We start from the raw sequence: 24,325 nt of genomic DNA, 5'->3' as shown, positions 1-24,325 counted from the left end.
GAACAGACTTGTTGCCAAGGGGCGGTGGGGGTGGGGTGGGGTGAGGACTGGGACGGACTGGGAGTTTGAGGTTACTAGATGCAAACTATTGCCAAACTACTGCATTTGGAGTGGAGTGGATAAGCAACAAGATACGGCCGTGTAGCACCGCGAACTAGTATCTAACCACGTGTGACGGAACGTGATGGAGAAGGAGGAAGGAGAGAGAGTGTGCGTATATGTATGACTGGTCACTCTGCTGTACAGCAGAGACTCACAGGACACTGTACCTCAACTCTAGTAAATAATTAAAAAATAGACAAGTAGCATATGACTTACTTACACATGGAATCTAAAATATGGCACAAGATGAACCTACAAAACAGACAGACTCATGGACAGAGAGAACGGACTTGTGGTTGCCAAGGGAAAGGGGCAGGAAGTGGGATGGACGGGGAGTTTGGGGTTAGCAACATTAACTAAATTCAACGGCCTATTATAAACTATAATGGGAAAGAATATAAAAAAACGTACACATATGTATAACTGAGTCACGCTGCAGTGCAGCAAAACTAACATTATGAATCACCTATACTTCAATTTTATGTATTTATATTTTTATTAATAAGAATTTGTTCTTGGAGTTCCTGGTCGTGGTGGAGCGGAAACAAATCCGACTAGGAACCATAAGGTTGTGGGTTTGATCCCTGGCCTTGCTCAGTGGGTTAAGGATCCAGCGGTGCCATGAGCTGTGGTGTAGGTCGCAGACGCGGCTCGGATCTGGCTTGCTGTGGCCGTGGGCGTAGGCTGGTGGCTACAGCTCTGATTAGACCCCTAGCCTGGGAACCTCCATATGCCACGGGTGTGTCCCTAAAAAGCAAAAAAAAAAAAAAAAGCCACTTTGTTCTTAGTTACACTCCTCACGACTCATTTTCTTTTTTTTTAGGGCTGTACCCGTGGCATATGGAGGTTCCCAGGCTAGGGGTCGAATCGGAGCTACAGCCGCCGGCCTGCACCGTGGCCACATCAATGCCAGATGCAAGCCACATCTGTGGCTTACATCAAAGCTTGTGGCAAAACTTGACCCTCTAACCCCCTGAGCAAAAGGCCAGGGATCAAACCTGAACCCTCACAGGATACTAGTTGGGTTCTTAAGCTGCTGAACCACCAATGGCAACTCCAACTACACTTCAGACTTTTAAAAAGCTACATGTATTCCTGTTGTGGCATGAAGGATCCTGAGTTGTCTCTGTAGTGACTTGGGTTCAGTTCCAGGCCTGGCAGTGGGTGGGTAAAACATCTGGTATTGCTGTAGCTGTGGCACGGGTCACAGCTATGGCTCTTATCCGATCCCTGGCCTGGGAAATTCCACATGCCGTGGGTACAGCCGAAAAAAATTAAAAAATTTAAAAAGCTGTGTTTATTACCTGCAGATGATTTAACAACTGAATAGGAGTTCCCATTGTAATACAGTGGGTTAAGGATCCAGCATTTCTTTCTGGTGGCTCTGGTTTGATCCATGGCCTTGTTCAGTGGGCTAAGGATCCGGCGTTGCCATGAGCTGTGGTGTAGGTCGCAGACGCAGCTCAGATCCCACATTCCTGTGGCTGTGGGGTAGGCCGGCAGCTGTAGCTCCAATTTGACCCCTAGCTTGGGAATTTCCATATGCTGCAGGTGCAGCCCTAAAAAAACACCAAAAAAAAAAATTTTTTTTGTTTTTCTAAGGTTACCACAAAACGTTACCATAAATCAGACTAGGAAGGGTACACATCTGACAAAGGATTAGTAAGCAGAATACATAAAGAATTTCTAGTAGTAAAAATAGATAATTACGAATAACTCAATAGACAAATGGACAAAGGATATGAATAAGCAATAAACAAGTGACTACATCACTAAATGCATGTTACAACGAGATTCTTTTTTTTACTCTAGGGCCATAAACTGGCACACAAAACGCCTGTCACACCACATACTGGTGAGGGACTCAGGCTACTGATGGTGGAGTTAGTTGGTAAAATCACTTTCTGGAAAGCAATTACCTCATGACTTAGTAAATTCCACTAATAAATACATTTACTAGAAAACCCCTCACTGGTATATGAGGTCCTACAATAGAATACTTGTAATTGAGAAAAGCCCAGTAACAACCTAATTATCTAACAACGGAATGTGTACAGACAGATGTAACAGTGAACGTGCATCAATCCACCAACACGGCTCAACAGTGGCAAGAAGGCAGGAGGACAGAGGTAACCGTGATCCTGCACACACCCAGCAATAAACGAGCAGGCTCAGCGCTGCTGCAGCTGCATCACAGCTTGCAGCTGTGCCTTGCATCTGATCCCTGGCTGGAAACTCCATATGCCGTGGGGCAGCCAAAAAAGAGAAAACAAACAAAACTCAAGAGTGACACTGACTCTTGTTGCGGGATGCATCCACAGACACCCGTCTAAGAGTGACAGTCACCAAATCCACACTAGTGTTCATCTCTGCAGGGCAGGGAATGAGTAGAACGGGGGCCTACAGCTGTGCTGAGAATCTCTTATTTCTTAACCTGAATATCCATCAGTTATAAAATGAACTAAATAAATATGTTTTTAAAATGTGCTGTAATATTTTATTTAAAATTATAGTAAAATAAAAGAAATATTGAAAGCAAATATTTATTAACTTTTCTCAAACAATTCCTAACAGTGGAACATGTAAGAAGAAAAAAAAAAAAAAGGCCCACATTACTGCAGAACAAGTCAAGAAAAATAAGCCTAAAGTGGTCTACGTATAACAGACACCTTTCTTCTGGGCTGTTCAGGTGCCCCGTACTGCACACCTGAAACACAAAACAAGTGTTATTTTAAACCTTTGCTTAATGTTCCAGTCGAGTTACTGAAACATTTCTGTGACTGGATGAAGAGCCCTTTACTGAACCACTTCACTAACTCTGTTAGGACACTGACGACTCGACAGTGCTATACGCGCACCACAGACGATGCACCTAAATTATGGATGGTGCCCCTTCCTTCTGCTCGTCCCCTTACCCCATAACCACTCGGTACTGTCAACAGTCAGAATTTGTACAGCCATGGCCCCTCTCTGATACTGGTCCTCAACAGGCAAGAAGGGCCTATGGAGGAGAAATCCAGAAGAGAGATTCCTGTTGCGCTTTGCTGTCAATCATTTGAGACATCAAAGAAAAGCCAAAGGTGCCTTTTGGGGCAATTTCGTAGGAATCTCTGCTCTATGGCATACATGCCTTCTGCTGAGTGTAAGGTGAAAGAGGTCACAGTACTTACATCATTCGTCTTCGTCTGCAAGCCCCATCTCCACTAATGACATATGAACCGGATACTGTTCATCTTCATACAGGGTCACTATGTGTTCCGGTACCTGAGCCTAAAATCAAGACAGTTGTCAGGAAAACACAATTGTGTCTTTGCTGCCTGTTCCTCCCACAAACGGTAAGAGGGACAAGGCATTCTTAAGATTTGTAATTTATACTCCGTACTTTCCAAAGATATTTGTGATGGTTTCTTACTAAATCCCATTCTTTGCATCTTTTACTTTATTTAAAACGTTAACTCCTCCTCGGAGCTTTCCTAGATTGAGCAACGGACCTCCATCCTGCTGTCCCTGTCAAGATCCATTTACACTGCATACGGAAAGCATAACTTGATGCATAAGGTGAACCAACGCTGAACTGTATTCACAGAAGTGAGCACACGTGCATCTACAGAACACTTACTTGCCCTGCTGGAATTTCCACTGGCTCCTTGAGAGAAATGCTGCACACACTGTTTATACCACTGCATACACAGAAGCGCAGTATGTACGAAGGTCTCCAAAAAGCACTTTCTGGTAACGGCACTGCTTCCTTAAGAGCCCACTCTTGCCATGGCCGATTTACCAGAAATCCCCACATGAAGGCGGGGTGGGCTCCAACAGCCATGGTGAGGACTAGGGTGAACTCAAGAGCACGTTCCCATCGAAGGGGCTGCCGCACCAGTCCAGCTGTCACTCTGGGAGTCAGAAATAACCGACTTTGGTTTTTTTTTTGGTAAAAATTTCCAATTTCAAAACAGCTTTATTTAAAATAAAATAAAACAGCTCTGCACTAGATCAAACATGGGTACAGGCCAGACCCTGCCAGTGGGCCACCCTTTGTGCCTCGTCTCTCAAATAGGAAGCACAATTATACTAAACATGACCTGGATTTTCTTATTTGGATTTTCTGATACAGGTTCTACTTCAGTAAGCAAATCAAAATTACTACAATTATGATATTAGTACAATTCAGTCCTTTCTGACTTTGACCAGAGTTCCATTCTGGTCTTTCCTGCTTTGAGGAAGCAGCTCGAACAGCTCTTCTTGCCCTACTTATTCCATGAGCACTGAGTGCTTCCTAAGCAGGGGCTCAACTACCATGGTCTCTCCTGACAGACGCGATCATGCCTGCTTCTTGCAACCCCTGCCTCAAAGACGCCTCCGCCTGTTCTACAGCACTTACTTCATTCTACCTTCTGTAGTGGTTTAAACATTTCCTTCACTGACCTGTAAATTCTTTGATGACCGGATACTCATCCTGATCTCGGTCATGATATGACTGATGTTTTGTGTTGCAGAGCTAGTAAAAAATTCGTTAAATATAAAACCAAGAGGAGTTCCCGTCGTGGCGCAGTGGTTAACGAATCCGACTAGGAACCATGAGGTTGCGGGTTCAATCCCTGGCCTTGTTCAGTGGGTTAGGGATCTGGGGTTGCCGTGAGCTGTGGCGTAGGTCGCAGACGCGGCTCGGATTCTGCGTTGCTGTGGCTGTGGTGTAGGCCAGTGGCGACAGCTCCGATTCGACCCCTAGCCTGGGAACCTCCATGTGCCGCAGGAGCGGCCCTAGAAAAAAAGGCAAAAAGACAACAAAACAAAACAACCAAGACATCATTGAAACAAGTCTTAAAATGCATCCTGAAGTATTTACAGCATTATATGCTTTTAAAGCATCATTGCATCTACAGCTGCTTGGATAAAACAGCACTTTAGAAAGGTAAACAGTTTATAGTAATTGTTTCCAGTTATTCTTGAAATAGCTTCTCAAGCATTTTGGATAATTACCATGGAAGAAGCATAAAGCTGTTTTCCTTGAAGACAGTCTATCATAGCCCACAAAGCTTCCATGCTCCACTTGGGACAATACGGTATTCTTGCCTTTCCTAAATCTCTTAAGGGAGGTTTAAATCCTGCCAAGAGAACCTTCACGGCTCTGGCTGGATACTGCATAAGACGAAGAGGAATTTGACGCAGTCTGTCAGAAAAGAAAGTCTTAAATTAAAATGTTAAGAATATCACAATTAAAATAGAAAAGATAAAGAACGTCACAATTAGGAGAAAAGTTTATGACATTGGATCTGGCAATGAGTTCTTGGACATGACACCAAAAGCATGAGCAACAAAAGAAAGAAATTTGATGACATCAGATCTGTAGTCAACTGAGATTAATGGCAACCTACAGGATGACAGAAAATACACATTAAAACAGACATTTCTCCAAAGTGCCATAAACAGCCATCAAGCACATGAAAAGATGCCCAGCATCACTAATCATCAGGGAAACGCAAGTCAAAGCCACACATGATACCACCTCATATCTACAGGATGGCCGCTACTGAAAACAAGAGCTCCAAGAGTTGGTAAGGATACAAACTAGAACCCCAGACACTTGGTGGGAGTGAAAAAGGCTCCTGTGGGGACTGCCTGGTGGTTCCTCAAATACTGACAACAGGATGAGCACATGATCCCGCAACTCCCCTTCCACGCAGACTGAAAGCAGGGTCTCGAAGAGGTGTCTGTACGCCCATGTTCACAGCATGATTTGCAACGGCCAGGTATCCATCGATGGGCCCATGGATAAATAAAATGCGTTCCATAATATGATGGAATAGTATTCAATCTTAAAAAGGAAGAAAATTCTAAACACATGCTAAACATGGCTGAACCAAAGTGAAATAGGCCAGCTACACAAAGACATGCGGTACCAAGAAGAGTCGAAGTTGTAGTAGAGAGACAGTAAGTAGCACAGTGGCCGACGGGCTGGATGCAGGGGGAATGAGCAGTCATTTAACGGGTCGAGATGGCTTCAGCTTTGCAAAATGAAGAGTTCTGGAGACTGGCTAACAGTGGGTAGAGTTAACACAACCTAACTGTGCATTTAAGAATGGTTAAGAGGGTAGATTTTATGACATATGTATTTTATCACAATTTAAAAAATATTACAAACAACAATAAAAACCCCCAGAAAATCACAATGCTACAAGGATGTGGAGAAAACAGAACTCCTGTGGGTTGCTGGTGGCAATGTAGCTACTACAGCTGCTGTGGAAAAGTGTGGCAGTTCCTCAGCAAGTTACACACGGAATTCCCGTATGATCCCACTCTGAGGAACATACCCCCAAACAGCTGGCAGCAGGGCTCAAACAGCTCCTTGTACATCAGTGTCCACAGCAGCATGATTCACAACCAAGTCCATCAACAGGTGACCAGTTTATCAAAACGTGTACACACGTGGATGGAATACTGTTTAGTCACAGAAGTGATGCAGTTCTAATACATACAATGAAAACAATCTAAGTAAAAGAAGCCAGACACAAAAGTACAAATATTGTAGGGTTATACCGTAAGAAGACCGCAAAAGCAGCAATTCATACAGAGGAGAAGAGAGATCGCCAGGCGCTGAGGAAAGGGGTGGAAAGTCACTGCTCCCCGCGGACAGTCTCTGTCTGGGATTATGAACAAGTCCTGAAAACGGACAGCAGCAATGGCTGCACAACAATGTATTAAATACTTAAAGATGGGTAACATGGTAAGTTTTTTCTCTTTTAAAAATGTATTTATTTATAACATGGTAAATTTTTGTAATGTACACTTTACCACAATGAAAAACCTTTACATTAAAAAAGTTCCCGATATATAAACAGCTTTAAGATAGCTTTTTTTTCTTAAAAAAAAGCCAGGAGTTTCCCTCAGGGCTCAGCAGAAATGAATCTGACTAGTATCCATGAGGAGGCAGGTTTGATCCCTCAAGTAGTTTAAGGACCTGGTGCTGCCGTGAGCTGCGGTGCAGGCCGGCAGCTACACCTCTGATTGGCCCCCTAGCCTGGGACCCTCCATATGCCTTGGGCGCAGCCCTAAAAAGACAAAAGACAGAAGAGAAAACCACATCTTTGCAATGATTGATTTTTCATATAATAGAAAACTAAGACTCTTAATTCAACTAAGTTAACTTTTTTGGTTTTTAACCTGTTTATTGTCAGCTTTTCCGTTGATCCATAATCAACAAATTGTACCAGGACAGCTAGAGGATTAAATTCTTTAATGGAAACAATCTTTGCTCTGTACCATAAGCCATCATCATATTCTGCAAGGCAAGGCATTTCTGAAAAGAGAGAAAAAGAGGAAAATCACACTGCATTTTCTTAAAAATCAGAAAACAAAAAACTCCAGTAAAGTACAAGGTGAATACAATCACCGTATACCCCTTATTCAAAATGAAGCCTGACGCTGACTTGTGTTCTTTTTTCTGTTTACACTTTATAAACCTTGTTTTTCTGACTCCTGAAGCAGAGAAAGGTTTGAAGGCTGCTCTCCTGCCCTCAGAGCCCCTGGTTCCTCCAAGGCCCCTTCTGCTGCCCCGACTCTTAACTCCCCAAATGTCTTCTCCCTTGGGCTACTCTCTCCTACGAAGCATAGTAAAATGGTTTGTTACTCCTTTGTCTTCCTCCAACCCGTTCTCCATAAAACCACCAAAATTTTAGAAGAAAACTTCAATTCCATTTACTTCTAGTTTGAAATTCTTCAGCGGGGAGGTCTCTGGTAGCTCAGTGGGTTAAGGATCTGGCGTTGTCACTGCTGTGGCTCTGGTTACCCGCTGTGGCACGGGTTTGATCCCTGGTCCAGGAACTTCTGCATGTCATGGGTGTGGCCAAAAAAAACCCCAAAACAAACAAACAAACAAAAACTTCAGTGGCTTCTGAAATGTCTGCAGTGCCAAGTCCTTCGACCGAAACTTCCAAGGTTCTTCACAACCTCCTCCCACCACATACCCTTGACATGTGTCCTAAACAGTTACCTGAGCCCCTACTTTAGCTCAGGGCTGTTCCCCATTCTAGAATGTTCCCCTGTGACTTTTTATGAAAAACATCTATCGTCTTTCAAACATCAGCTTTAACATGACCTTGAGAAAGCTGACGGCTCCTTGTCATTGCTTCTCTGTGACCCTGGGCATGACACACACAGCTTTAGGATGAGCTGTCATTTTCACACCCTCCTTGGTTCACGCATCCCTTCCCGTGGCCCACGCCCTCGTACATGCAGAAGCGCCGTCTGCATTCTTCACACGGTATCTGGTGCAGACAACTGCTCAGTAAAAAGTCTGCTAATGAAAACCACACCTGAGTAAAACTGCAGGAAAGATCAGTGTAGTATGTACTTCCTTGTCTTTTTATGATTTTTTTTTCTTCTTTTTAGGGCTGCACATGCTAGGGGTCAAGTTTGAGCTAAGCCGCCAGCCACAGCCACAGCCATGTGGCATCTGAGCCCAGTCTGCAAACTACACTACAGCTCATGGCAATGCTGGATACTTAACCTACTGAGCGAGGCCAGGGACTGAACTCGCATCCTCACGGATACTAGTTGGGCTTGTTACTGCTGAGCCACCATGGGAACTCCTTACACATGCGTTTACATTTCAGAGTAGATGGCACAGACCCCAAGTCCCTGTCCTCTCCCACGTCCACCTGCCCTTTATGTTATCAGACCCTCTTCCACATAATTCCCACGAAGAAAAGTGGGGTGGTGGGCAAGTGGCACTGGATACACACTTTCCTTCTTCTGACCGCACCCACGGCACACACAGGGTCTTGGGCCAGGGACTGACTCCAAGCCGCAGCTTTGACCTACACTGCAGCTGTGCAATCCCAGATCCTTTAACCCACTGCACCAGGTGCTGAAGAGCTGTAAGCAAGTCCTTGAGCATACAGAGGCTATCAGCAGAACAGGAAAGCATCTCGTCTGATACCGCTGTCTGCACAGGAGACAACAGTAACAGCCCCTTCCAGCTTTTAGCATTTCTAGTCTTGAAACATGGCTGAAGTTTCAGCTCAAAATAAAACTTAAAAAACCCACCTCGTTGTCATGGTATTTTAACCCACAGAACAATTCCTTCAGCAGAGATTCCTTCTTCACACAGACATATTTGACAGGTGCTTGCCTTTGAATCAACTTGTACATATGCATACTTGAAAAAAACTTTGCCTGGAGTTCCCGTCGTGGCACAGCGGTTAATGAATCTGACTAGGAACCGTGAGGTTGCAGGTTCGATCCCTGGCCTTGCTCAGTGGGTTAAGGATCCAGCGTTGCCGTGAGCTGTGGTACAGGTAGCAGACATGGCTCAGATCTTGTGTTGCTGTGGCTGTGGTGCAGACCAGAGGCTACAGCTGCGATTAGACCCCTAGCCTGGGAACCTCCATATGCTGTAGGAGCGGCTCTAGAAAAGGTAAAGACAAAAAAAAAAAAAAAAAAAAAGACAAAAACTTTACTTGAAGAATAACTACAGAAAATGCACCAATAATGTAAGTACAGCTCTGTGAATCACCGCATCATCCACAGATTGTGTAACTTGCCTTGAGACAAGAGCATACGTAACGTGCAAGGACTGCTGCTTCCAGACATGACTGGTTTACACGGAGGACAGTCATGACTTAACTCTCTCTCATTTAATGAGTGTTTATGATCTATGAGCACCTCCTTGTCCAAGGCGCCCCTGTAAGCGCTGGCAGTTCAGCGGTGCATAGCACTCCCGTTCCCGTTCCGAGTAGAGGGAACACCAAGCCCTGTTTATCGGCCAAACATGGGTCACGAGTGATTAAAATCTCATTAAGTCAAGTCGGGTGAAGACACAGCTGATATTCTCCTTGGCAAAAATACCCTCTGAGGGGCACAAAATCCCGAGAAGGGGCCCCTCTGCACAGCAGGTCCTCGGAGGTGTAGACAGCACTGTCTACACAGCAGGTCCTCGGAGGTGTAGACAGCACTCGTGGTGTTCAGGACTGTCAACACCAACCAGACGCACTGTCCTTGTGGGAGAATCTCACGTATTTAATAAAGATGGTAAGATGGGTTAGCAAGGAAAAAAAGCAGGACTTGACCGATTCTGACAGGACAGGACATAATCTGAGTTCCTCGAACCCCATACCAAAATCATCAGTTCAGGTGGCTTCTAATTAACTGCCATTCAGGTCTGAGTAACAGCTCACAATCTGAATTCCTGGCAAAACCTGAAGCTTAGAAAAACCATCTTCGCACACTCGACGTACAACACAGCCTCAGTTCTGGAAAATCAAAGCGCCCCTAAGCAAAAGGTCATGCATATCAAGTGAGTACGATGAAAAACACCAGTTAACCTTAGAAATGGCCCAGTCCCACCAGCACCGGCACATAACACCGGCTCCATCCACAGCCCATTCTGGTCAGCCAGCCAGCACCTGCTCGGAAGTCCGTCAGAGGAGGGGACGTCTCTGCAGCCTCGTTGAACCTCCGCAGTGTCTCCTCCAGGCTCTCGGACTCGGTCCCTGAACCAACCCCACGGTCGTCCGTGTTGCTGTGCTGGTTAAACGCCTTAGAGTTTTCTACAGAATCAAGGCAAATATACACCTAAGTGGGGGAGGGAAGGAAAAAACCATTCAGATCCTGTCATTTTTAGTTCACAGTATGGACAAAACTGCTGCAGGACGGCCTCCGAGGACGGCGCCCCAACGCTTGGAGAGTTCCTGCCATCAAACCAGAGACGGCCCCTGACTGCTGAGCTCAGACTGGGGAAGCAGTGGCCTCTGCCTTGGTGGTGCCGTCCACGACTGCCCCGCAGGGAGGCAGGCCGGCCGAAGTGCAGCGTCAAGGAGGGGCCCGCAGGGCAAGGGGCCCAGACCTGGGTCCTGCAGCAGCACCTCCCCCACCGCCACTGCACCCTTGAGAGACCCTGAGCCCACCAGGCAGCAGCTCCTGGACTCCTAGCTTTCATGTCTCTGGTTTTAAGCTGCTAACTTTGGGGTAATTTGCTATGCAGCAGTAACTACTACTAAGTGATTAAAAATGACTATAAAAACCAACAGTTTACACCACTCTGCTCCACGGCAAAATTCTGGAGCCAATTCTTCTGTCTCTGAGAGCACGGTTTGCTGTGTCATTAGGCTGAAGGGCTTCCTTGCCACTTGACCTGTCATTTCTTTCTCTCTGGGAGCCAAGCCTACAGGACCGAATCTTCGTTGGTGTACTTGTCCATCGGCCAGTATTTACTACGGAGTGCCTACTACTCATCAGGCAGTATTCTGGGTTCTAGGGACACACTCGTGACCAAAACGGACAAAAATGCCTGTTTTTGTGGCGGGGGAGGGGAACAGCAGACAGTCAAAGGGGGCCGCAGGTTAGAGGTTGGGGGCGGGTACAGAGCACACGTCCAGAGGAGGAAGAGGGCGGCGAGACGCGCCATCAGGGGTCAGAGACGGCAAGGGTCCAACCTAAACACCGAAGCGTCTCAACAGCTGACATGGGGCTGGGGAACCTGAGCTCGACTAAGAAATACTTCAGCGCAAACGTCCGAAGAGGAAACGACAGCACAGGAAAACCGGAGGCCTCTGAGTGTCAGTGACTAAACCGGAAGACGGACATGTAAACAATCGGCCCTAGACTTGTGGCTGCCGGGTGGGAGAGGGAGGGAGTGGGAGCTTGGGCTTATCAGACACAACACAGAATAGATTTACAAGGAGATCCTGCTGAGTAGCAATGAGAACTATGTCTAGATACTCATATTGCAACAGAACAAAGGGTGGGGGAAAAATGTATACACGTGAGGATAACTCGATCCCTTTGCTGTACAGTGGGAAAAAAATAAACTAATAAAAAAAAAAAAAGAATCAGCCCTGGGATTTAGGAGCAACGCTCCCGGCTGCGTCTGTAATTACTCAAACCACCTACCTCACTGGGCGAGACAACGTGCTTTACTCGCACAGCGTAGAGCTGCTCCGGGGGCGGCAGAGACGAAGACAGATACGGCGGTAAAATCGGAGTCTCCGTTTCAGACGAAAGCAATTCCTGAAACACCACAAATAAATTCTCGTTTCAGAAGGACCATCACAGAAATCTGCCGCGCTGCCAAAGTTCCTTACAGGGCCAAGTGACGTCCGGGCAGCAGGAAGCCAGCTGGGACCCCAGTAGCACAAAATGATTCTGCGGGAGGCAGCGCCAGATGCGATGAGTCATCAAGAGACCTTCAGAATTCTTTCGTCCCCTCCTCCCACCAAAAGCAAGGATTTTGTGTAAAACCCCCACACGAATGGTTATTTACGTACACACAGAAAAGTCGAGAAGAATGGCTAAGAAATAGTCAACAGCAATTGCCCCTGTTTAGTGGGACTGGCAGGTCTGATGTGCAGAATAGGGGTGATCTTCCTCCTTTCCGCAGTTCTGTGGTATTTCGTTTACTTTTAGAGGATTTATAATAAAAACTAAAATATATGAAGTGCCAAGAGAAGATTTAAGTTAAAATCATCAAAAAAGCGTGCTCTCTCTGAAGTTCTATGAAGCATAAGGAATAATGAAAAGTTAATGTGACACCAAAGAGGATCAAAGCAGTTAACAGTTGTCAAAAACAAATACACATCAAAATATAGTTGATTTTTGGTTTGATATAGTTCTACTTGTTCAATTTTATTTTTGTTGCCTTTCCTTTTGGTGTCAAACCTGGTAGAGGATTTGAACTGAGATTTCTGCAAAGGAAACGGCCAAAGAACACATGAAAAGATGCTCAACACTATGAGCTGTGACAGAAACGCACATCAGAACCACAGTGAGACTCCCTTTCATGCCTGTCCTGAAACGGGTAGGAGAAAAGTCATCACAAACGCTAACGAGGACACGGAAAAAATGGAGCCCCTGGGCCATCCTCACACAAAGGTAAAGTGACACGGCTCTTCTGGAAACCAGTGCCACACTTCCTTAAAATGGTAAACGCAGTCACCATATGACTTGGTGATTTCAGTCCATACTCGAGAAGTGACAACAGACCTCCACTTAAACATGTGCAGACAAACGTTCCTAGTGGCTTTCTTCACCACCCCTCAAGGAAGAAACAACCTCAGGTCCCTCAACAGTGTGGTGTGTCCACAGAATGAAACACTACTCAGCAAGAAAAGGACTTATGTGAAAACAGCACGCTGGGAGTTCCCATTATGGCTCAGCAGAAACAAATCCCACTGGTATCCATGAGGATGTGGGTTCGAATCCTGGCCTCGATCAGTGGGTTAAGGATCTGGTGTTGTGGTGAGCTGTGGTGTAGGTCGGCAGCTGTAGCTCCAATTCCGCCGCTAGCCTGGGAACCTCCATATGCTGTGGGTGTGGCCCTAAAAAGCAAAAGCAAAAAACAAACAAACAAACAAAAAGATAGAGAGAGGGAGCCTATGCTGGCTGAGAGAAGCCACCACTAAGGGCTGGGCACTCCGGGAGTCCCTCGAACGGAATGTCTGGCACAGGCGAACCCAGGGAGACCCAAGGTGAGGGGCTTCCAGGCAACTAGCAGGAAGGGGTGGAGGCGAGTGGGGCTGGTGTGGAGTTTCTTTCCGAGATGAGGAAATGTGTGGAATGAGACAGCTGTGAGGATTTGCACAACTCTGTGAACATATTAAAAGCCACTGTACTGCATGCTTTAAAAAAGGCGAGTTGTAGGGTATGTAAATTATTACTCGAGAATGCTGTTACAGAACAAACTGCTTACTTGCTGATCTTGTATCAGATTCTTCATACTGATGAAATGTCCAAATTTTCAAAATACACGGATTGAAACTCACCTCAAACCTTATTTCCCATCTCTCTTCCTCATACGTTTTATTGTAATCTCTTGGTTTCTGAAATAATACAGTATTATTAAGAACAAAACTATCTTTAACTATATAATATTGTTTTAAGGCACTTTCATATTTCATCCCACAAAAACTGGTGCATTCATCTCAGCTTAACCATGAGAAAAGTTAATGTTCTGAGTAATCTTAATACTGCAGCAAGAAGAATTCTTAAAAGCATGCTAAATGCATGCTAACTGTAATTAGTTTATAATTGCAGAGTGGAGGACAACTGGCAGAGTGAGATGACTCTTCACAAAACCCGCTTAACAGACGAAACACCTTTAAGCAAACACACGTGCACACACACCACACACACGCCTTTGCTCGAAAGAAATAGCTGTGGCCACGAGGAGCACATGTTCAAAGGTGTGTCGTAATTTTCTACTTGAGAGAAGAAACTCATTTTCTACATGAACTGGACCCCCACTGTTTGGTTGTGAACTAGCACTAAAATGAATAGTAAAAAACTAACAAGTGAGCTGTGAGTCTAGAAATAAAAATGTCACACTATAGAAAATGTTCATGGTGTTATTTACGGCGAATACCCTTTCTATGAAGTATCTGTGGCAGCACCCAATGTGCAACTATCTATAACAGGCTAATTATGTTTTTAAAAATATTAAAAACGGAAGCACTGGGCAACTGGATTGGGCCACTTATTGAAGCTAAGCTTAAAATCTGGTTCTGAGTTTCCTGCAAGAAGGCAAAACAAAAGAAACGCAATGTCAAATAAAAAGAACAAGAATTTTATCTTGGGAGAGCGTCCTTTCCTGGACTCTCTGTAAATTATAAAACTATGATTTTATAATTTACTTCTATATTCAAACAACACTGGAAAACATACAGAAACATTCAGTTAATCTCAATGCAACTGAAGTGGTTTTAGGAAATTTATAATGCATGACACAGTGTACTGTTTTCTCAGTACAGAATTTATAAAGCCTCTGGACTCTCTTCACAAAGAACAGACATGGAGAACTACAGGAAGACTTGAGGCATAAGACAAACCATGACATTTTTACCACAGTTTCTTTTCCTATGGTTCAGATTTTTACAGAAAAATAGTTCACTTACTTCCTTCAGTGTTTCCTCAGAATGTTCCAAAGTGCAGTGTTTATGGTATGCCATAAAGTAAGAAAGTGACATTCCATCAAAATAGAGGTGAACAGATAATTTCTCCCATGGGTTTTCAGGTAATTCCTAGTTAAGTTCAAGAAAGATTGTTACTACAAACATAAAACAGATTTGAAGGTTAAAATTTATAGTCAGAAAAATGCAATCAGATTGATGATAAACACAGTATTACTAAGTCAGACTTGTGACTCATGTTTGTAAAATGTTCTTCCCGGTTTTCTGGCAGGTAATGCAATCACTCCACTCCTTTGGTTTATATAAAATATACTTACATGTCTGTAAGGTAGGGAGTTTTTTGGTTATTTACCAGAAAACAATTTATGCTACTCCATCATCAGGTGACACTGACAACCTCCTAAGTAGGAGGAGTTTAGAGAAAAGGGATGCTCGACGATAAAGAGATGAAGTTTGGTTAAAATCTACGAATGCCAGGAATCGGGGGAAACTACCAACGGCCTGGGAGCCACATGATGGCTTTAAACCCAGGGGTCCATTTATAAACACGAGGTCCTCCCCCACACGCACACGACGGAGAAGCTGGCCACTCCTGCCCTACTTCCCTCTGCCGCGCCTCAGTCCAGACTCCGAATCTGCTGCACCAAGGGCCATCGCCTTCTAGCAGGTTCCCTGCTTCCATCCTTTCCGACCGTCCGGTTTTCATCCGAGCAGTGAAAGCAGCGGATCTGGGGTCTGATCGCCAGCCCTCGAGCAGCCCCAGCTGAGCTCTCCGAGCCCTCCCACCTCCAGCCCCGCTCCCTGCTCCGGCTCTGTGGCCTCCCCACCACGCCCCAGCTCTCAAGGCGCCCCCTCCCTGGGGCTCTTTGCATTGTTCTGGCATCTGCATGGTGTGTCCTCGTGTCATTTAAAAGTCTTAATCAGACTTTTAATCTTTTTCGGTAAAAGATAAAATTATACCTTGTGTAACAAGATCCTAATAAGACGTCTTCTATCTTCCCCGCCCTCTGTTTTAAGATGTCGCCGCCGCCTCCTCTGTCCGCTCTCTCTATCCACCTTTCCCGCCTCATTTTCCTTCCCAGCATGAATCTCTATTTATTATACCTTATGTTTTAATATTTCCATTTTCATTCTTTTGGCCACACCCATGGCAGGGATCAAACCCATGCGAGAGCTATGGCCTGTGGCACAGGCAGCAATACTGGATCCTTAACCCACTGTGCCACAAGGATCTTCCTCTATTTTTTAAAAGGTTTGTTTTCCCACTAAAATGGAAGCTCAACAAAGGCAGGAGTTTCTGGCTACTCAGCTCAGGGCTGTATCCTCGGGCCCAGAGGACCACCCAGCGTGAGAGGCACCCAGACGTCCCAGCAGGTCGGGGCAGAGGAGCGAGGCGGGGGAGGCCTGCTGTGCCAGCAGTCGGGCGCCTCTGCTCCACTAGAGACTGCTCGCCTACACCCAGCTAAGCGGCAAAGCGACACAGCAGTCCCCACCTCCGCACCGGCCGCAGAGGCTGTGAAGAAGCTCTTCTTTAAGCGTGTCTGTGGCTCTCCGAGGTCTTTCTCAGCCTTCCTCACACCTTCCATACACAAATACTTGCCAACAGCTTTGTGTTTTTTATTCAAATTCTCCACCCCTGCTCCAGGCTGCCTACCTTCTAACACCGCTTGGCTCAGAGACCTCCAGGGCCCCTGAGTCAACTCTGCCTCTCACTTCTATTCACAGGCCTCTCCTCACCCACATCCACGCTGCCAGCACACCCGCTTCCCAAAGCTGGGCCCACTTCCACATCTCGGAGCCCACGGCCCTGGTCCGGGCAACGTCACTGCCGGGACTGGCCTACGGCCCTGCCACACTGACGCCGGCCATCCGCTCGCGGCACGTTTAGTGCTGGGATGTCTCTGGGCTTTTGTCTTGTGTGTCGTTTCACAAACGGGCCAGGGCCCCTGAGGACCTAACACAGTGCTCCACACAGCAGCCTGAGAACCACCACTGTGTTCAAACACACCTCCAATTCCTCAGTACTCTCCCTACATCACAATAAGTTACAAAAGACGCTTCCAAATTACTGACTTTCTTGCTATGCACGCTCTCAGAAACGTGTTCAAAATTAGCTTTAAGTAAAATGAGCCTAGGAAGTTTTCTGGTGGCCTAGCAGTTAAGGATCCAACGTTGTCACTGCTGTGGCTCGGATGTGACCCCTGAGCAGGGAGCTTTCCCATGCTGCGGGCACAGGCAAAAAAAAAAAAAAAATCAATTAAAAAAATAAGGAGTTCCCATCGTGGCTCAGTGGTTAACGAATCCGACTAGGAACCATGAGGTTTCAGGTTCGATCCCTGGCCTTGCTCAGTGGGTTAAGGATCCGGCGTTGCCGTGAGCTGTGGTGTAGGTCGCAGACGCGGCTCGGATCCCGCGTTGCTATGGCTCTGGTGTAGGCCGGTGGCTACAGCTCCGATTCGACCCCTAGCCTGGGAACCTCCATATGCCGAGGGTGTGGCCCAAGAAATAGCAAAAAGGCAAAAAAAAAAAAAAAAAAAAAGATAAGCCTAGGAACCAAGGCGATAACTTCTTTTATGTTAATGACTATTTTACAATCACACAGGGAAACAGTTCATCCTAAAAAAGTTCCTCAAATTACGTGACCTGTAACATAATTACACACAGCACACACTACGAACCAAGGATATATGCTTTAAATAACACGTTACCATCACGTGAACTTCCACCTCTCTCTTGGACAGCAGTTCCTGGAGGAGCTCTACTGCATCGGGTTGCCAGACATTCCCAACCTGTGAGGGATTAATCAGCTCAGACGCCTTCACACTTTCACAAAGTGAGAAAACGCAGGAGGTCGACGAAGATGCACAAAAGCAGCCTCAACGGAGAGCACGAGAGGGGAGGACAAAATACACAGGCAGCTTCCAGAGGGTGTCGTGGGGATACTTAGCAAAGCAATCTTAAGAAACTAGCAATTTGTCTCAGCTTCCCCCGGTGTTACTCTCCTAAAGCAGTTCATGCTTTACACCTGTAAACCCAGGAGCTCCCCCTGCAGCTCAGCGGAAACAACTCGACCAGCACTCACGAAGATGCGGGTTCCATCCCTGGCCTTGCTCGGTGGGCTAAGGATCCCGTGTAGCCATGAGCTGTGGTGTAGGTCAACGGCTACTATTCTGACTGGACCCCAGGCCTGGGAACCCCCATATGCCTCAGGTGAGGCCCTAAAAAGACAAAAACCCAAAAACAATTCTGTAGTTTTCTTCTAAAAAGCCCTGTGGCGTACTTTTAAATACTGCATGATATTTGCTGCACTGAAAGGGATCTCACTCTCCATTCTGATTTCTAGAAAACGAGCATTAAATACAGTGTTTCAAATTCATTGCCCTACACATCACTCTTACTCACAGGTGTGGTATTACAGAGCTGACAGGGAATACAGAACTGGGGTGTATCAGGATACAGCAAAATAGGATAAAGATGACACTGTGGGAGCTTCTCAGTGAATCCATGATCTAAATACTGCACCTGAAACAGAGCAGATACGGGTTATAATTAAAACCTACTATTGAAAACTAGGGGACAGAAGGGACTCCCCAGTATATAAAAAAGAAGCCATCCTAGAAAGAGAAATAGATCTGTATTTTAAAATTCTGTAGAAAACAGCAACAGTGTATTTTCTCACCCCACAGTGTTCTCAAGCCTCACTGCCAAGATCTTTTATGACGCATAAATGAAAGTTTTTTCTTTCCTTGAGAATGATCAGTTGTGGAGAGGCCATTTAAAGCTCTCTTTTGTTTTTCCAAGCACTTTAGAAATCTCGAGGTCCACTTAATTAAAGACTTTTCTCGAACTCTCAGTGCTCCTCAGACGGTGCCCCGGCTTGGACTCCTAGAGGATCGCAGGGCAGGGAAACGGTTCTGAGGAGCCCTGTGAGCAGAAACTCGCCTTGAAGTCATTCAGTGCCCCTCAGAGTCTGTAAAGTAACTTTTTACAGACTTCATTTTAAAAAGAATTTTGGGGAGTTCCTGTCGTGGCTCAGTGGTTAACCAACCTGACTAGTATCTATGAGGACGCAGGTTTGATCCCTGGCCCTGCTCAGTGGGTTAAAGATCCGGCACTGCTGTGGCGTGGGCTGGCGGTTGTAGCTCCGATTGCACCCCGAGCCTGGGAACCTCCATGTGCTGCTGTGGGTGTGACCCTAAAAAGACCATATAAATAAACAAATAAATACACAGAATTTGGGGTTCACAACAAAACTTAGTCAAAGGTACAGAGCTTTCCCTCCTACTCCCACACCCCCATCCCAGCCCTGACTCGAACATCCTGCACCAGAACGGTCACTTGTCATCCTCAGGAAACTACATGGATATGTCGCAGATGAGCTAGGGATCGCCTGGGGGTGGACATGTGACATGTCTCTGCCTTCACAATGGTACGGCCTGTTCTCACTGCCCTAAAAGTCCTCGGTGCTCCACCCATAAGGTCCTCCCTCTCCCAAGCCCTGGCAGCTACTAATCTTTCTATTGTTATTTTATTTTTTTGCCTTATTTTTTTTTTGGGGGGGTGCACATGCACAGCATATGGAGGGTCCCAGGCTAGGGGCTGAATCAGACCTACAGCTGCCGGCCTACACCACAGCCACAGCAACGCCGTATCCTTAACCCACTGAGCGAGGCCAGGGATAGAACCCGAAACCTCTTGGTTCCTGGTCGTATTCATTTCCGCTGCACCACGATGGGAACTCCTTTATAATTTCCTTATTTTGTACTTTCCAGAAGGTCATACATGCGGAGTCATACAGTATGCAGCCTCTCCAGACTGGCTGCTTCCACTCAGTGATACACATCTGAGGTTCGGCTATGGCTCTTCATGGCGTGACGGCTCATTTCTTTTCTATCACTGAATAGAGGCCCAGTCTGCACCACAGTTCATCTATCTGCTCACCTGCTGAAGACCCTCTGGGGGCCTCTGAGTTGGGCATTATGAACAAAGCTCCTATAAACATCTACGTGCAGGTTTCTGTGTGGACACACTTTCAACTCCTTTGGGTAAACACTGCAAAAATTCATTCAACAGAAACCTCCATAATTTTTTGGGGCCATGCCTGTGGCATGTAGAGGTTCCTGGGCCAGGGTTCAAACCCGTGCCAGAGCAGCAACAACCCTGGATCCTTAACCCACTGAGCCCCTGGGGAACTCCAACAGAAACCTCAATTAAACAGTCAGGAGACCAGAGACGGGCACTCCCCGCCCCACGGGAGGAAGACAAATGGCTCTTCCTTCCCGACAAGGATTCAGCCAATGGACAGCCATGGACCCTGCTGACTAGAGCATCCCCAATTCCTCCTCTCTATAAACGTGTGCTCCTCCCCTTGCCCTGCAGGGACCTGCACGTGACCTGCCATGGCTGCAGATCTTCAACAGCAATTCTCTGCTGATCCTGAACAAACCTAACTTCGCTGGAGAAGTGTCTGCACGTTTATTTCAGGTCAGCAATACCAAGGAGTGTGACTGCTGGGTCACGTGGCAAGGGTAGGTTTAGTCTTTGAGAAACTGCCCAACTTTCTTCCAAAGCGGCTGCGCCATCTCGCATTCCCACGGGCCGTGAATGAGGCCCTGGCTTTCCCACATCCTTGTCAGCATTTGGTGTTGTCAGCGTTCCGGATCTGGCCATTCTGACAAACGGGCAGTGGTCTCGTACGTTAATCTGCATTGCCCTGGTGACATGTGATCCACAGCACCTTTTCATTTCCTGACTCGCTATCTGTGTGTCTCCTTTGGTGAGGTGTCTAGTAAGGTCTGTGGTCCATTTTTTAAATTGAGTTTGTTTCCTTGAGTTTTTTTATTTATTTTTATTATTTTTTAAGGCCGCACCTGTGGCACATGGAGGTTCCCAGGCTACGGGTCTAATCGGAGCTGCAGCCGCCAGCCTACACCACAGCCACAGCAACGCCAGATCTGAGCTGTGTCTACAACCTACACCACGGCAACACCGGATCCTTAATCCACTGAGCAAGGCCAGGGATCGAACTCAAAATCTCATGGTTCCTAGTCAGATGTGTTAACCACTGAGCCACGACAGGAACTCCCTATTGCTGAATTTTTAAGAGGCTCTTTTTGGTATATTTTGGATAAGAGATGTATATTTCGCAATCATTTTCTCCCAGTGTGTAGCCTGCCTTCTCGCTGTCTTCAAGCTGTCTGTTGCATGTGCTGCCTTTGCACAGAAGTTTTTAATTTTAATGAAGTATAGCTTACACTTCTCTCATAGGTCATGTCTCTAGTACTGTATCTAAAAAGTCATTGCCATACTCAAGGTCACCTATGTTTCCATGCTGCCTCTGTAGTTCTTTTTGAGTTTCATGATGTAAGTTTAGGTCTGTGCTCTATTTTGAGATAATTACTATGAAGGGCATAAAGTCTGCATCTAGATTAATTTTTTGGCACCATCTGAAGAAAAGACTGCCTCTGCTCAGCTGCATTGCCATAGCTCTTCATCGCAGGTCACTGACTGCTTAGGTGGGTCTATCTCTGGATTCTCTGTCCTCTGATCTATCTTTGTTTTGCCAATACCACACTGTCTGGACGACCTCATAGTAAGTTTTGAAGCCTAACGTGTCAGTCCTCTCTGTACGGGCTATTCTGGGTCCTCCATCTCCGTATAGACTTATCGACAAAGTGTGCTGACATCCACACAGCAACTTGCTGGGATTCTGACTGGGACTCAGACTCAGTAAACGCAGCTGCAAAGTACTGACATCTTGACATTGCTGACGTCCTCTCCAAGAGCACAGAAGACTGCTCCATTAAATCTTTGATTTTCTCCAGCAGAGTTTTGTAGCTTTCCTCATATAATTCTTATACATAATTTGTTAGATTTATACCTAAGTATTCTGTTTTAGGGGTGCTCATGTGAATGGCATTGTGTTTACTTCAAATTCCACTTCTTCATTGCTATCCGGTAAAAGAATTGGGTTTTCTGTGTTAACCTTATATCCTGCAATCTTGATGTAATCGCTTATTAGTTCCGGGAGTATTGTGTCATTTCTCCTGCAATTTTTTTTTTTAATGCAGGTGAACATGTCATCTACAAACACAGAGTTTTATGTCTTTCCTCCCAGTGAGTATACCCTTTATTCTCTTTCCTTACTGCATGAACTAAGATTTCCAGTAGAATGTGGAAAAGGACTGGGGAGGGCTCTCGTGCCTCGTATCTGATCTTAGTGGAAATTCCATTTACTGAGTTTTTATCATGAAATGAGGGTTGGATCTTCTCAAATGCTTTTTCTGCATCTACTGATACAATCACGTGATTTTTCTTTTTCACCCTACTGATGGGATGGATTGCAAGACCTTATTTTCAAAGGCTGTACCAGCTTTTTATGCCTGGGATAAACCCCACCTGGTCATGGTGTATAAATCTTTCTACACATTGTTGGATCTGACTTCTAATACTTTGTTGAGGATTTCTGCATCTATGTTCCTGAGAGATACTGGTCTGTACTCATCTTTTCTTGTAATGAACAGAGTACTACTCAGCCGTAAAACGAATGAAATCTTGCCATTTACAGCAACATGGATGGATTTGGAGGTATTATGCTAAGTGAAATAAGTCAGACAAATACCATATGCTATTACTTATATGCGGACTCTAAAACATACAGCAAACTAGTGAATATAACAAAAAAGCATCAATGGTGAAAAGCTGAAGGAATTCCCGCTGAGATCAGGAACAAGACAAGGATGTCCGCTCTCGCCACTACTCTTCAACATAGTTCTGGAAGTCCTAGCCACAGCAATCAGAGAAGTAAAAGAAATAAAAGGAACCCAAATTGGAAAGGAAGATGTAAAACTATCACTATTTGCAGACGACATGATACTATACCTAAAGAATCCTAAAGGCTCTACCAGAAAACTGTTAGAGCTCATCCACGAATTTGGCAAAGTCGCAGGATACAAAATCAATACACAGAAATCGACGGCATTTCTATATACTAACAATGAAAGAGCAGAAAAGGAAATTAGGGAAGCAATCCTGTTTACCATCACATCCAAAAGAATAAAATACCTAGGAGTAAACCTACCTAAAGAGACAAAAGACCTGTACTCTGAAAACTACAAGCCACTGATGAATGAAATCAAAGATGACACAAATAGATGGAAAGATATACCATGCTCGTGGATTGGAAGAGTTAATATTATCAAAATGATGATACTACCTAAGGCAATCTACAGATTCAATGCAATACCCTATCCAATGACCAAGGACATTTTTCACAGAACTCGAACAAAATATTTTAAAGTTTGTTTGGAAGCACAAAAGACCCAGAATTGCCAAAGACATCCCAAAAAAGAAAAATGGAGCTGGAGGAATCAGGCTCCCGGACTGCAGACTATACTACAAAGCAACAGTCGTCAAAACTGCATGGTGCTGGCACAAAGACAGAAATATGGATCAGTGGAACAGGATAGAAAGCCCAGAATTAAACCCACCCACTTACAGCCAACTAATCGATGACAAAGGAGGCAAGACTATACAATGGAGAAAGGACAGCTTGTTCAGTAAGTGGTGCTGGGAAAACTGGACAGCCACATGGAAAAGAATGAAATTAGAACACTCCCTAACACCATACACAAAAATCAACTCCAAATGGATGAAAGACCTAGATATAAGACCAGACACTATCAAACTCCTAGAGGAAAACAGAGGCCAAACACTCTCTGACATAAACGACAGCAACATCTTCTCAGACCCACCTATCAGAGTATTGACAACAAAAACAAAAATAAACAAATGGGGCCTAATCAAACTTCAAAGTTTCTGCACAGCAAAGGAAACCCTAAACAACACAAAAAGACAACCCACAGAATGGGAGAAAATCTTTCTAAGTGAATCGACAGAGAAGGGATTGATCTCCAAAATTTATAAACACCTTCTGCAGCTCCATAGCAAAAAAACAAATAAGCCTATCCAAAAATGGGCAGAAGCTCTAAACAGACAGTTCTCCAAAGAAGACATACAGATGGCCAAGAAACACATGAAAAGATGTTCAGCATCACTCATTATCAGAGAGATGCAGATCAAAACCACGATGAGGTACCACCTTACACCAGCCAGAATGGCCATCATCCAAAAGTCTACCAACAGTAAGTGCTGGAGGGGGTGTGGGGAAAAAGGAACCCTAGTACACTGTTGGTGGGATTGTAAATTGGTGCAACCACTGTGGAAAGCAGTATGGAGATTCCTCGGAAAACTAAACATAGAACTTCCATTTGATCCAGCAACCCCACTCCTGCGCATCTACCCAGAGAAAACCATGACTCGCA

General features: G+C 45.4%; 1 protein-coding gene across 9 annotated transcripts in view; it reads right to left on the bottom strand.

Moving 5' to 3' along the window:
• Positions 1-2,576: 2,576 nt before the first annotated feature.
• RNF17 (ring finger protein 17) overlaps positions 2,577-24,325 on the bottom strand; it is a 126,767-nt gene continuing 105,018 nt past the window's right edge. For 8 of the 9 annotated variants that reach the window (XM_021065407.2, XM_084981171.1, XM_021065410.2 and 5 more), the window contains 10 exons: positions 18,405-18,524; positions 17,711-17,791; positions 14,988-15,113; positions 13,860-13,916; positions 11,992-12,108; positions 10,506-10,674; positions 7,264-7,399; positions 5,083-5,272; positions 3,273-3,372; positions 2,577-2,809 (listed from right to left, as the gene is read on the bottom strand). In XM_021065407.2, the coding sequence (XP_020921066.2) occupies positions 3,274-3,372; positions 5,083-5,272; positions 7,264-7,399; positions 10,506-10,674; positions 11,992-12,108; positions 13,860-13,916; positions 14,988-15,113; positions 17,711-17,791; positions 18,405-18,524 (1,095 nt within the window). In that variant the 3' untranslated portion in view covers positions 2,577-2,809; position 3,273. Of the gene's footprint in view, positions 2,810-3,272; positions 3,373-5,082; positions 5,273-7,263; positions 7,400-10,505; positions 10,675-11,991; positions 12,109-12,365; positions 13,917-14,987; positions 15,114-17,710; positions 17,792-18,404; positions 18,525-24,325 lie in introns of all 9 variants that reach the window. The other variant, XR_014818892.1, reaches the window with a different exon arrangement.

Source organism: Sus scrofa, chromosome 11, assembly GCF_054392235.1.
Source record: "Sus scrofa isolate SSC_HxYL_T2T_F1_AM1 chromosome 11, Sscrofa_HxYL_maternal_Yorkshire_Landrace_v2.0, whole genome shotgun sequence".
NCBI lineage: Eukaryota > Metazoa > Chordata > Mammalia > Artiodactyla > Suidae > Sus > Sus scrofa.
Note: the sequence above shows the minus strand (reverse complement) of the source record. Positions and strands in the feature narration are given on the sequence as shown.